The sequence below is a fragment of the Giraffa tippelskirchi genome, chromosome Y (genome assembly GCF_054371585.1).
Source record: "Giraffa tippelskirchi isolate mGirTip1 chromosome Y, T2T-mGirTip1v1.2.pri, whole genome shotgun sequence".
Classification (NCBI taxonomy): domain Eukaryota; kingdom Metazoa; phylum Chordata; class Mammalia; order Artiodactyla; family Giraffidae; genus Giraffa; species Giraffa tippelskirchi.
In genome coordinates, this window is record NC_137290.1 from 829,008 (window position 1) to 843,514 (window position 14,507).

The 14,507-nt window shown below is 58.7% G+C and overlaps 1 protein-coding gene across 2 annotated transcripts in view; it reads right to left on the bottom strand.

Moving 5' to 3' along the window:
* Positions 1-3,070: 3,070 nt before the first annotated feature.
* Positions 3,071-14,507, bottom strand: part of LOC145537806 (S-geranylgeranyl-glutathione receptor P2RY8-like) — a 49,085-nt gene continuing 37,648 nt past the window's right edge. For both annotated transcript variants that reach the window (XM_081568678.1, XM_081568679.1), the window contains one exon: positions 3,071-7,584. In XM_081568678.1, coding sequence (XP_081424804.1) covers positions 6,468-7,532 — 1,065 coding nt within the window. In that variant the 5' untranslated portion in view covers positions 7,533-7,584 and the 3' untranslated portion in view covers positions 3,071-6,467. The remainder of the gene's footprint in view (positions 7,585-14,507) is intronic.

Here is a 14,507-nt window from a genome sequence, read left to right on the forward strand (position 1 = left end):
GCGGCCCGGGCCCCGCCCCGGCCCCGGCCCCTGCGTGGCTCCGCTGCCGGCCGCTGGAGCCACGCCCAGGCCTCATCACCAATGAAACCCCGCCTCTGCCCTCACAGGCCCCGCCCCAGGCCCGCCCACGGCCGGGCCTCACCACCAATGAAGCCCTGTCCCAGGCCTCACCACCAACGAAGCCCCGCCTAGGCCCGCCCACGGCCCGGCCTCACCACCAATGAAAGCTCGTCCCAGGCCGGCCTCCAGCGAAGCCCCGCCCCTGCCGCTGGAGCCACGCAGAGGCCTCTCCGCCCCAGGCCCCGCCCCACCACGAGGCAGGTGGGGCTCCGGCGGCGCTTCCGGGCCGGCCGCGAACGAGGCCCCGCCCCACCCGCGAAGCCCCGCCCCAGGCAGCTGGGGATTCCTGCCAGGCCCGGGCGGAGGGCGGGGCCCGGGGCCCGAAGCCCGCAAGGCATCTTGGGAGCACAGGGTGGAGGGACGAGGTGAAGAAACCAGGTGTCGGTAAGAATCGGGGGCGGGGGGGTCCGCGTCCGCGCTTTACGGGCGGAGATGGAGGTTCCCGGAGTGCCGCGGGGCTGCGTGGAGACGGGGGTCTCAGAGGCGCGGTGAGCGGCGGAGACGGGGGTCCCTGGGGCTCGACGTGGGGGAGACGGGGGTCCCCGGGGCTCGACGTGGGGGAGACGGGGGTCCCCGGGGCTCGACGAGGGGGAGACGAGGGTCCCCGGAGTGCAGTGGGGCTGTGTGGAGATGGGGGGTCTCAGAGGCGCGGTGAGGGGCGGAGACGGGGGTCCCCGGGGCTCGACGGGGGCGGAGACGGGGGTCCCCGGGGCTCGACGGAGGGGAGACGGGGGTCCCCGGGGCTCGACGGAGGAGGAGAAGGGGGTCCCCGGGGCTTGACGGAGGGGAGACGGGGGTCCCCGGGGCTTGATGGGGGCGGAGATGTGAGTCCCCGGAGTGCAGTGGGGGTGTGTGGAGATGGGGGTTCCCGGGGCTTGATGGCGGCGGGGACTGGGGTCCCTGGGGCTTGATGAGGGCAGAGATGGGGGTCCCCGGGGCTTGACGGGGGCGGAGGTGGGGATGGGGATCCCCGGAGTGCAGTGCGAGTGAGTGGAGATGGGGTCTTCGGGCGCGGTGGTCTGTGGAGATGGTGGTCCCCGGAGTGCGGTGGGGGTGTTTGGTCTAGGGGCGCGGTGGTCTGTGCAGATGGGGGTCCCCGGAGTGCAGTGGGGGTGTGCAGAGATAAAGGTCCCCGGCCTGCATTGGGGATGCGGGCACTTCTCAGCCGAAGCACTACTGACGCTCGGGGCGGATCATTCATTTTCGTGGGGCTGCCCTGGGCGGCTGCAGCGCATTCATTAGCGGCTCTGGTCTATGTCCACTAGATGGCAGTAGCTGCCCACTAATGGTGACAACCCGGAGTTCGCACGCTTCCTGTCCGCTGGGGGCCTGAATCACCCCTCACTGTGTGCCCCGGCTAGAGAGGGCTGGAGAGGTGGGTGATGGACGGATGACGGACAGATAGATATGATCGACGGATGGATGGAGGGATATGATGGATGGGTAGATAGATATGATGGATGGATGATAGATACGATGGATGGATAGATATCATGGATGGATAGATGGGTATATATGATGCATGGATGGATACATGGGTAGATATGATGGGTGGATGGATAGACATGATGGATGGACAGATAAATAGATGATAGATTTGATGGATGGATGAATGGATGGATAGATATGATGGACAGATGGATAGATGGATAGATATGGTGGATGGATGGATGGATGTGATGGATGGATGCATAGATATCATGGATGGATGCATAGATATCATGGATGGATGGATGGATACATATGATGGATGGATGAATGGATACATATGATGGATGGATGGATAGATATGGATGGACAGATAAATAGATGATAGATATGATGGGTGGATGGATGGATGTGATGGATGGATGGATAGATACATGGATGGATGGATGGATACATATGATGGATGGATGAATGGGTGGATAGATATGATGGACGGATGGATAGATGGATAGATAATGATGCATGGATGGATACATGGATAGATATGGTGGATGGATGGATAGATACGGATGGACAGATAAATAGATGATAGATATGATGGATGGATGGCTAGATAGATATGATGGATGGATGGATGGATATGATGGATGGATGGATAGACAGATAGATAAGATGACTGATAGATATAATGGATGGTTGCACTGTTGAGTGGATGGATACGTATCCATTGATGTAGACAGATGAGTGGATGTTAGATAAACGCGGCGTGGGTAGATGAGACACATTGCTTATGCTATAGAAACCAACGCATCTGACTGACGGGTGGATGGATGCATGGATGGATAATGAGAGATGACCGATAAGTAGGTAAGAGTCACGCCTGGTCAGGGTCTCTGCCCTACCGCCGTCTGGGGCTGGACGAGTCTCTGATGGGGGGCATCCTGGGCACTGTGCGGTGTGGAGCAGCTCTGGTCTCCCCTCACCACCCACCGGGGGCACCCCCTGCCCGCAGTGCTGAGAAGCAAAATGACCCCTGACTAATTCATACCATGTATATTTAAACTAATACGTATGTTTGTGTTCACGTGACTGTATATAAGAACCCGGGTCTCCTGCCTTGCAGGCAGATTCTTTACCACTGCGCCCCCAGGGAAGTCCCTGTATATATGGTATATCATGGAGTATGCTATATACTGGGCTTCCCTGGTGGCTCAGACAGTAAAGAATCCGCCAGCACTGTGGGAGACCTGGGTTCGATCCCTGGTTCGGGAAGATCCCCTGGAGGAGGAAATGGCAACCCAGTCCAGTATTCTGGCCTGGTAAATCCCATGGTCGGAGGAGCCTGGCGGGCTGCCGTCCATGGGGTCGCAAAGAGTCGGACACGCCTGAGCGACTTAGCACCCATGCACCCCTGTGTGGAGTTAGGGTAAACTCTCCTTCGCTGGGTTAAATTGTCCCCTAGTCTCCAGTGGCAGCCCCCGAAGATGCCTGTTCTGTTCAACACACAAGCCAAACATCTTGCTTAAAAGGAAAAAAAAAGATGGTTTATTTTGAGGAAGTTCTAGATTTAAAGCGCAGTCGTCAACACGCGTTAAGTGTCCCTAAGCAGTCATTCCATCCTTCCGAGCTGGGTGGACACACAACGTCACAGGCACCCACTGGGCCCACAGAGAACGTGTTTCTCCAAGGGTGGATCTGTGTTCCAGCCTCATCCCCTTCCCACCCCCCCCACCCCCCAACCCGATGCAGGGATGTGACCAGGGGCGAGCGGCAGGAATTGCAAGCCAGCCCTGCGTTTGGGGTTCATCCGAGACTCCCACAGCTGTGTTCCGACACATTCGGTCCCCCTCAGAAACTCCCATCCAGTTTGTTCATTTACACGCATTCCCGCTCTAGAGGCTTTTTAACGGCACTGAGAAATGTCAGTGAAATTACAGGATCACAGGTTTCCAAAGACACAGCAGACACTGGAAGAAAACCAATAAATCAATGTCTTCGTCTGATGATTTCCAACAAACCGCATGCGTTCAGTGTGGGTGTTTTAAAACAGGTTCAAGGAAAGAGATGTCATACTCTGACCACCTGATGGGAAGAGCTGACTCTCTGGAAAAGACCCTGATGCTGGGAGAGATTGAAGGCGGGAGGAGAAGGAGGCGACAGAGGAGGAGATGGTTGGATGGCATCACCGACTCGACGGACATGGGTTTGAGCTAGCTCCGGGAGACGGTGAGGGACAGGGAGGCCTGGCGTGCTGCAGTCCACAGGGTCGCAAAGGGTCGGACACGACTTAGTAGCTGAACTACACACAGACACGGACAGTATTATTAACAAGCTGAAACAGAAGGAAATCCAGCCCTGGGATTTCCGCCGATCCGACAGGCACCCCCTCGGAAAGGCCGACGGCTCCCTGAAGACGCTGTCAGACTCTGGGCTACTTCAGCGGAACTGGGGGTCCTCGGGACGCAGAAATCAGGGGGATGTCGGTGACCCTGAGGGGCTGGACAACGAACTGTTGGTGACGATGGTGATGAAATGTGACCTCAGCCCTCTGGGACCCAAAGGCTGGACGGACGTCACGCCCATTGCGGGCTGAGGGGTGAGGGTGGTGAGGGGCAGCGTTACCGCTTACACCTGCTTCCTCCGAATTCAAACAGTGATGCTTTGTTCTCAACTCAGCAAGAAGACGGTTCCCTGAGGGTGGTTTGAGGTTTTTCGCAGCTTTTTTGCATTAGACGCTGGAAGCCCACGCGCAGGACGTGGCTGCCACTGTGTCGCTGGGTCAGGGATTTTCTGCCTCCGGAACTGTTGTCATGGCGACCTGGCTTTCTAGGGGCTCGGCTCTGTGGACAGTCGGGAAGAGCGGGTGGACCACACGCTCATCCTCGGATGATCCGAGTCCCTGCACTATGCAGGTCCCACCCTGGGAGCCAGCACCAGGCATTGCAGCCCCTAGAATCACCTGGCCAGTGGCCAGAGGCCCAGTCTCAGAATTTCAGACTGTGGGGGTCTCCTAGGGCGGCCGTGACAGTTCTACAAATGAGGAGCTTAACGCCCCAGACAGGCACCCGTCGTCCCCCAGCCCTGGGGACCAGACGTCTGAGGTCAGGGGTCCCAGGGCTGAGCTCCGTCCAGAGGCTCCAGGGGAGGGTCCTCCCCGCCTCTTCCGGCTTCTGGGGGCTCCGGGCGTCCGTCCCTGGGCTGGTGGCTGCCTCCCTCCCGTCTCCGCCTCGGTCTCCGCGTGGCTTCTCCTCTCTGTCCGTGTCTCTCCTCTTCCGTGTCTTATAAGGACCCCGTCACGGGGTTCAGGGCCACCCTGATCCTGTAGGTCACACTCTGATATTCCGGGCAGACGTCAGTTTTCGGGGTTGGGACACCATTCTCTCCACCACACGCGTGTCTGCTTCTCAATCTCAAGCAATGGCGTTGGGGGACCAACTGCTCCCGTAACATCGGCTCACAATCCCACCAGCACGTCTGAGGTCCGGCGGGGGGAATGTCACCTGCTTTACAGCCGCCCCGCCCTGGGGGTCTCCCTGAGCCCCTCCCCGCTGGCCCCTGCCAGGTCTCACCTTACAGGCTTCAGAGCTGTTTTCTTCTCCCCACCCCCGCCCCGGCCCCAAGGGAACCCTGAACTCATCCCATGCTCCTCCCAGTGACGCCCAGGGGTTATCTCATGCAGACCCTTACAACCTGCTGTCTCAGCATCCCGGGCGCTCCAGGGACTGGGGTCCATCATCTTTTCAAAACCGCACAGCTGCAGGCGGCTGCTGCGGGCTCGTGTGCTGGGCGGTCTTGCTCGGTCCTCAAAGGATCGCGGGGGTCAGGCCAGGAGCCACCGCAGACCCCAGGAGGACCTGCCGTGGCTGGGGGCGCTCGGCGGGGAGGCGGCAGGCAGAGAAAGGGCGGGGGGAGACCCCCCGCCCCGAGGCAAGCTGCAGCCCGAGGCGCTCCAGGGAGACACGGCAGTAGCCAACAGAAACTGACTGTTCTCAACAACTTCTTGTCCATCCGGAGACCCTCGGTCCACCCCTCCCCTTGGTCCACACCTCCTGGGTCCTTCCCGTCTGTGGACATTTAAGTAGAAGCTTGGCTGATCCCTGGTGGCTCAGCTGGTAAAGAATCTGCCTGCAATGCAGGAGACCTGGGTTCGATCCGTGGGTTGGGAAGATCCCCTGGAGAAGGCAATGGCACCCCACTCCAGTACTCTTGCCTGGAGAATCCCATGGACGGAGGAGCCTGGTGGGCTGCAGTCCATGGGGTCGCTACGAGTTGGACAGGACTGAGCAACTTCCCTTTCACTTTTCACTTTCATGCATTGGAGAAGGAAATGGCAACCCACTCCAGCGTTCTTGCCTGGAGAATCCCAGGGACGGGGGAGCCTGGTGGACTGCCGTCTATGGGGTCGCACAGAGTTGGACACGACTGAAGCGACTTAGCAGCAGCAGCAGCTGGCTCAGCTGGTAAAGAATGTGCCTGCAATGCCAGAGACCTGGGTTCGACCCCTGTTTTGGGAAGATTCCCCTGGAGAAGGGAACGGCTACCCACTCCAGTGTTCTGGCCTGGAGAATTCCATGGACTGGATAGTCCACGGGGTTGCAGAGTCAGACACGACTGAGCGACGTGCATTCACTCAAGTAGAAGCTGACACTCCACAGCAACCCAGCACAGCTGACCCTGGCATTTGCCTGGCTCCAATGGCGGTGGTGAGGGGGGACCAGGTGATGTCTCAGGGCTCATTAGATCCCAGAGCACGGGGCCGAAAGGGGCCCGCCCGGGGTGGCCCAGCTGAATCCCAGCGCGCCCGGAGTGGCCGACAACTGGCAGAAGAGCAGGGCCCTGGCGGAGGCGGGCGGGCGGGTGGGGCGGGGCAGGACCCCTGATGTCCCCCAAGCGCCCCACTGCGGGGAGGGGTGCCTGCCTCAGAACACGCTCTCCTGCCGTCTGACGCTGGGCCTCTCGGGCGCCTCGGGCGCGTCCATGGAGCGCGCAGACAGGGTCCGCCCGGAGAAAAGGCTGTCGCGGCGGCTGTCGGGGCTGTCGGTGGCGGGCAGCGGCCCGTAGCCCAGGTAGTCGCGGAGGCGCAGCTGGAACTCGCTGGACGCAAAGTAGTAGACGAAGGGGTCCAGGCAGTTGTTGAGGCAGCTGAGGCAGAGCGTGAGCTTGTAGACGTGGTAGTAGCTGCGGCCCAGGAAGAGGCGGCTGACCATGTGCACGAGGAGCACGAAGTTGTTGGGGGCGAAGCAGGCCACGAAGGAGAGCAGGACCACGGCGGCCAGGCCGACGGCGCGGCGCCGCTGGGCGCGCCCGTGGGGGTCGGCGGAGCGCAGCAGCGTCAGGATGGTGGCCGTGTAGCAGGCCACGGTGACCACGAAGGGGATGAGGAACAGCAGGACGAAGAGCGTGAAGAGGAAGGCGGCCCACATGGCCACGCTGGGCAGCATGGTGGACTTGAGCACGTCGAAGCAGGTGACGATGCCCAGCGCGTCCACGGCGTAGGTGAGGTCGGTGCGCGCCAGCGGGGACAGCGCGGCCAGCAGCAGCAGCCACGTGGCCGCGCACGCGGCCAGCGCGTAGCGGCGGCGGCGCCAGCGCGCGGACGCCAGCGGATACACGACGCCCAGGAAGCGGTCCACGCTGATGCAGGTCATGGTGAGGATGGACGAGTACATGTTGGCGTAGAAGGCCACGGTGACGGCGTTGCACAGCAGCACGCCGAACACCCAGTGGTTCCCGTTGCAGTGGTAGTAGATCTGGAAGGGCAACACGCAGGCCAGCATCAGGTCCGTGACGCTCAGGTTGATCATGAAGATGACCGACGGCGTCTTGGGCCCGATGTGCCGGCAGAGCACCCACAGCGAGAACAGGTTGCCCGGGATGCTGACCAGCGCCACCAGCGAGTACACGACGGGCAGCACCACCGCGATGGCCGGGTCCCGCAGCATCAGGATGGTCGCGTTGTCCGGGCGCGTCACGTTCATGTCCATGCTGCGGCCGCTGGGGGCGGCGGGCGGCGGCCTCGGGATAGGGGGTGCCGATCTGCAAGACAAGGAGGGAAGGGGGGGACCGGCGAGCTGAGAGGCGCGGGAGGACGGGCTCTCCTGGGAGACGGCCCGGCACGGGGAGCGCGATGCGTGCACACGCGGCTTCGCGGGAGCGCCGACGTCGTGCGGTACATGCACGTGTGATATAGGCACACACCCATTACATGTGTGTACATGTGACACGCACACCACACTGCGTGTATATATTGTATGTGTGTATATGTGATATACACACACACACCACATTGTATGTATATATGTATATATATGTGACACACCATATCACAAGTATATATGTATATATTGTATGTATGTATATGTGATATACACACACCACATTGCATGTGTATCTGTATATGTATGTGATATACACACACAGCATATTCTATGTATATATGTATATATATGTATATGTGTGTGTGTGTGTGTGTGTGTGTGTGTATGATCACACACACCATACTGCATGTATGCATTCTTAGTCACTGCACTGGTGTCTGACTCTTTGTGACCCCATGGACCATAGCCCACCAGGCTCCTCTGTCCATGGGATTCTGCAGGCAAGGGTGCTGCAGAGGATTGCCGTGCCCTCCTCCAGGGGATCTTCCAGACCCAGGGATCGAATTAGGGTCTCCTAAACTGACACATGGGTTCCCTACCACTACTGCCACCTGGGAAGCCCATTGCATGAATATATGTGTGTATATATATGTGTGTGTGTCCGTGTGTCTATACATAACACACAGATACAAAGCTTATGGTGTATACATGCGTGTGTATGTGTATGTATAAACACATGTATGTTCAATTGTGAGCGTCTCTGGTGGCTTAGACACCAAAGAATCTGCCTGCAGTGCAGGAGAGCCCAGTTCGATCCCTGGGCCGGGAAGATCCCCCGGAGGAGGGCATGGCAACCCACTCCAGTGTTCTTGCCTGGAGAATCCCTGGGACAGAGGGGCCTGGTGGGCTACAGTCCGTGGGGTTGCAAAGAGTCAGACGTGACTGAGTGACTTCGCATGGGGTGGTAAAGAGGCCCTGGAGCCTGTCTGGAAGTGCTAGCCTGCTGGAGACTGTCAGTTCTGAGCTGACTCCTCCTGCCGTTGGAACCTGAACCTTGCACTCTTGAACTTCTGTTTTTCCCTGCTGACCTTCCTTCCCACTCAAAACAGAGAAGTCCCCGGAGCTGCCTACACACCTTGCTTGTGATCAGCCGGCCCCTCAGACTCACAGAGAGAAAGGGGCCCAGGGCCCAGGGGAGCAGCAATTCCTGGGGCTGCCTGCCCCCGCCTTCTGGACACCATGGGTTCCAAGTGTCACTTTCTTTGGCGTTTCTTATGGAAATGCAACCCAAAGGCAGATCGCAGGTCATTTCTGTTGGTTCTTCAAAGTCTGGGAGATGGTTTTGTTACCTCTTTGCTCAGTCGCTTCAGTACTGTGCGACTCTGCAACCCCATGGACTGTACTCTGCCAGCCTCCTCTGTTGATGGAGTTTTCCAGGCAAGAATACTGGAGTGGGTTGCCATGCCCTCCTCCAGGGGATCTTCCCGACCCAAGGATCAAACCTGGGTCTCCCGCATTGCAGGTGGATTCTTTACTGTCTCAGCCACCTGACGAAGTTGCTATTTTTCCCGTGGCTGAAGCTATCACTTCTGTTTTTGACCGTGTGTGTGTGTGTGTGTGTGTGTGTGTGTGTGTGTGTGTGTGCCTGATATCGGGGCTCCTGAAATCAGGGTGTGGGGCTCACCTGGGCAACCAGGTGCCACCCCCGTTATAGCTCGGCCCGGAAGACACCCCCTTGCTCGCCTGCGCCTTGCAGTTGGACACCTGCTGGCGTGGCCCGGGGAGGGCGTCCATCCCCGAGGGGTCTGTTGGCAGGAATCATGGTCCCTGAGTCTCCGGGGAAGCCAGCATGCGGCCCTTCAACGCTGATGGCATTGCAGCTCCCCTTTCAGGCCCTGGCGCCCAGGGTATATCTGTCTGTTCCTCCGCAGGAGATGTAACATCTGCGCTGGGGGTGTGCGGAACGAGGTTCCTCAAACCCATTTAAAAATGACCCGAGTTTCACTTTGAGTAGGAAACTTTCCGCACCACTAGCTCACGGCCAGGTGCGATCTTACAGTTATGGTGGTGGGGGGCGGGGGGAGTGCAATCCCACACCTCACGGCCGCCCACCTCCATCCATCTTTGGGGTTCAGGAGCAGAAGGGACCCATTATGTCTCAGGGTCGCACGTGGAGGCCGCAGTGGGGGGCCGTGGAGGGGAGACAGCTCTCTGATCTGCAGGGGAACGGGGAACTCAGGGAGGGGACAGGGCTGGGGGTGGCTAGGAGGCTACTGCGTGTCCACAGTCGGGGAGGGGGTTGGAAATCTGAGAAGATGGGAGGGTGCACACAGCTGGAGACAGAAAGCTCAGCCTCCTGCCGAGTGGCATTAGGGGGCAGGGAGCCTGCTGGGGGTTCCCCTGGGGGCTCAGATGGTCAAGAATCCGCCTGCAGTGCAGGAGACCTGGGTTCGATCCCTGGGTCGGGAAGATGCCCTGGAGGAGGGCATGACAACCCACTCCAGTATTCTTGCCTGGAGCATCCTGCAGACGGAGGAGCCCGGAGGGCTGCAGTCCAGGGGGTCGCAGAGAGTCGGACACGACTCAGCTGGCTAGCACACTTTTCCACTTCTGCCTGGTGATGAGTCCCCTCCCCCTTCCTCCCCCCGGATCTGTCGTAACCTCCCGGTGGGAGCTTCAAAAGAGACTCTATTTGCATAACAGTGCGGCTGGCCCCCGCAGAGAAGCCACGTGGGCGTCCGGGAGGCCTCCGTCTGCACCCCGAAGCTGCTGCCTTCCCCCCACCAACCAGGCCCCCGAGGCTCCCCTCAAGCTTTCACCTGTGCCCGTCTCGGGGACCGAGCGGGCAGTCCCTCCCCTGCAGCACGGCGACGCACAGCTGATTCATAAAGAAATCACGTCTAACAGATGCGGCCGGCTCCCAAAGCCCTGGGCGGGCGGGGCGGAGGACTGGGGGGTAGGGGGTGGAAGTGGCGTGAAATGAGCCAGAAACGGTTGCTGGCGCCCGCAAGACGCTCCCCGCGGCGCTGGGCGAGCAGAGGCGGCTCTTTGCCAGAGGCACGGGGCAGCCTGGAGGCTTGGGGGCCGCAGGGTGCCAGGTGGGGCGGAGGTTCTGCAGGAAGCTACACGCAGACGTCACACACGAGCTCGCCCAGAGCTGCAGCCCGTGCGTCCTTGGCTCATGGATACGCCCCTCCCGCCCCCAACCCCGTGGGCATCTCTTCTTAACCGCTTTACAGAGCCGTCAGGAAAATATCATCAAGGTCACCTCTGCAAAGTGCACATAGCGGTGCGGGCGTCAGTGCCTCAGTCGTGTCTGACTCTCTGCGACCCCCTGGACTGCAGCCCACCCGGCTCCTCCGTCCATGGGGTTCTCCAGGCAAGAATACCGGAGTGGGCGGCCATGCCCTCCTCCAGGAGATCTTCCCCACCCAGGGATCGAACCCGAGTCTCCTGCATCGCAGGAGGATTCTTGACCATCTGAGCCACCAGGGACACTGCAGTGGTTTTCATATATTTGCAAAGAGAGGCAACCAGCCCCATCACGCAATCCCAGAACATCCTCATCATCTTGAAAAGAAATCTTGCACGCCGTGGCCATCACGCCTGCATCCCTTCCCCGGCGCACACAGATACGCATTCAAACACCCAGCTCAGATTCACCTATCGTACTGTGCACCATGTTGAAAGTGGAGGGTTCTGTGGCACAGAGCAGGGCTCACAAGCCTTCATGACCATCATCTCTGTCCGCTTCCAGACATGTCCATCCCCCTCAAAAGGAGATGCTGTACCCTTAAGAGGTCCCACGTCTTCTCAGCCCTTGCTCTGCCTTCTGAGTCTGGGGATTTGCCTGTTCAGGACGTTTCGTATAAAATGGAATCACACACTGTGTGTCCTTCTGTGCCTGCTTCTCTCACTGAGCAGTGTGTGTTCAGGGTCCAGCCACACTGTAGCATGTGTCAGAGCCTCACTCCTTTTTCATGGCTGCGTAATATTCCACTGTGTGAATAGACTACATGCTGTTTATCCATCCATCATCCATCCATCCACCCACTCACTTATCTATCCATCCATCATCCATCCATCCATCCACACATCCATCTATCCGTCTATCTATCCACTCACTTATCCATGCATCCACCCATCCATCTATCCACCCATCCATTTATCCACTCACTTATCCATCCATCCATCATCCATCCACCCATCCACACATCGATCTATCCATCTATCTATCCACTCACTATCCATCTATCCATCCATCCATCCATCATCCATCCGTCCGTACCTAGCTGCTAACACACCAAGCTCAGGACTGCCCTCCCCACCATCTGAAGGTCAGAGATACTCAGGATGGTTGTCCTTCCGTCTCTACTGAGGTGGGTCTTTCTCAGGTGGGGTGAGTGAAGAGCAGCCCCGAGTCACAGGGAAGACTGCTCTTTAAGGACCTCCCCTGCATCTTTTCCACAGCAACAGCCCAAACTTCCCAAGCACCGGGGGTTCTCCTGGGGCTGAGCTCACAGCAGGGACCAAAAGCAAACCATGGCCCAGCCCTGCCCATGTGGGCTGGCCTCCTTTCTGGGTTTCTTGGGGGTCCTGGGCCACCCAAGTTGTGATGCTTTGTGGGGGCAGCTCTGGAAACCTCAGCCCCAGAGCATTCAACGGCCACGGCTTCAGAGAGCTGGTGACGTCACAGACCCCACATGGGTCCCTACAATACTCACTCCTGGGATGTTGTTGTGTAGTTGCTCAGTCGTGTCCGACTCTTTGCGACCCCCTGGACTGTAGCCCACCACGATCCTCTGTCTATGGGATTCTCCAGGCAAAAATACTGGAGTGGGTTGCCATGTCCTCCTCCAGGGGACCTTCCTGACCCAGGAGGCCCGGGTTTGGACCCTGGGTCGGGAATCCTGGGGATACTTAACCACACGGAACTCACAGCTGCCCGGTGCAGGGAGGGCTGGGAAAAGGCAAGCTGTGAGGTCCTGCCCACCCAGACCCTCAGTGCCCTCATCTGTCATATCACGGATACGGACTCACCCTCTGAGGGTGGTCGTGGTACCAAGGGACTCAGCGACGGCACAGCACGCTGTCAGCCAGGGTGTGTCCGTAAATACTAGCTAGGTCAGTAACTGGGGACTGTCCTGGATGTCCTAACAGAGAACCACAAACTGGAGGACTAGCGACAACAGACATCTATCCTGCCCCAGCCCTGGAGACTAGACGTCTGAGGTCAGGGGTCCCAGGGCTGAGCTCCGTGCAGAGTCTCCAGGGGAGGCTCCTCCCCGCCTCTTCCGGCTTCTGGGGGCTCCGGGCATCATCCCTGGGCTGGTGGCCGCCTCCCTCCCGTCTCCCCTCCGTCTCCACGTGGCTTCTCCTCTGTGTCTGTGTCTCTCCTCTTCCGTGTCTTATGAGGACCCTGTCCCTGGGTTTAGGGCCACCGCCATCCGGGAGGACCTCATCTCAGACCCTTCACTCCATCACCTCTGCAGAGACGCTGTTTCCTAATAATGCCCCATCCTGAGGTTCTGAGTGGGCGTGAATCTTAGGGGGCCCCCTTCAACCCACTACACCACCCACTGAGCAAAAACCCTATAAATAACTCAGCAAATAACAGGTGGACTTCTTCTGAAACTCAATCATGATCGTCCATGCACTCATCTTTCCAGAATCTTTTTCTTTCTGGCATTGTTTTCTATTAATTAATTAATTTTAATTGGAGACTAATTATTTTACAATATCCAGAATCTTTATGTAGGTGCCCATCATCTACTGGCAGGATTTAAAAAAATACCTTAGAGTCACTGACTGATGAACCTTGTGGAAGGTCACTTGTCACTGGGTTTAGGGCCGCCTCATCCAGGAGGGGGCTTCCCTGGTGGCTCAGCTGGTAAAGAATCCGCCTGCAATGCGGGAGACCTGGGTTCGATTCCTGGGTAGGGAAGAGCCCCTGAAGAGGGGAATGGCTACGCACTCCAGTATTCTTGGGCTTCCCTGGTGGCTCAGATGGTAAAGAATCTGCCTGCAGTGGGAGAGACCTGAGTTCGATCCCTGGGTCGGGAAGATCCCCTGGAGAAGGAAATGGCAACCAGCTCCAGTATTCTTGCCTGGAGAATCCCACGGACGGAGGAGCCTGGCGGGTGGCAGGGGTCAGGATGTGGATGCATCTTTGCTGGCCCCCACTTCAGACATCAAGGAGAAGATTTCTAAGAGCTGTTCAGACCTCAGTGCATGCCGGGGGGAGGGTTCTAGCTTCAGCCACATCCCCTGCCAGCAGCAGGGCGGAGTCACGAGCGTGGACAGGAGACTTTGCAAGCGGCAGATCCTGCAGAGGTGGGAGCTACCCAAGGCTGCTTTGGAATCTGACCATCACGCGCAGACACGGGGGCCATTCCCTGCCGGGGAAGGGGTGCGTCGTCCGTCTCGTGTGGGAGACCCTGCCCTCTTGCCCTTGACTCCGGGACCTGGGTGACGCTTGTGAACCTGCCCAGCAGAGGAAGCTGCGATGGGTTTTCTGGTTGACCGTGGAGGGAACCCAGAGAAAACACCGGAAACTCTGTGGCTGTCACGGGTGAATCGTGTCTCCCCTTCAAGTTCAGATTGAAGCTCTAACTCCCTGTATGTAAAAGGGTCACCTTCGTTCCAAGGCGGCGGGGGGTGTCTTTGCAGATGTAACTCTTTAGGTTCACGTGAGGTCCATCTGGGTGGCTCAGTGGGTAAAGAGCCTTCCTTCAAATGCAAGGGACGCGGGTTCGATCCCTGGGACGGGAAGATCCCCTGGAGGAGGGCGTGGCAACCCAGTCCAGCATTCTTGCCGGGAGAATCCCATGCACAGAGGAGCCTGGGGGGCTGCAGTCCACG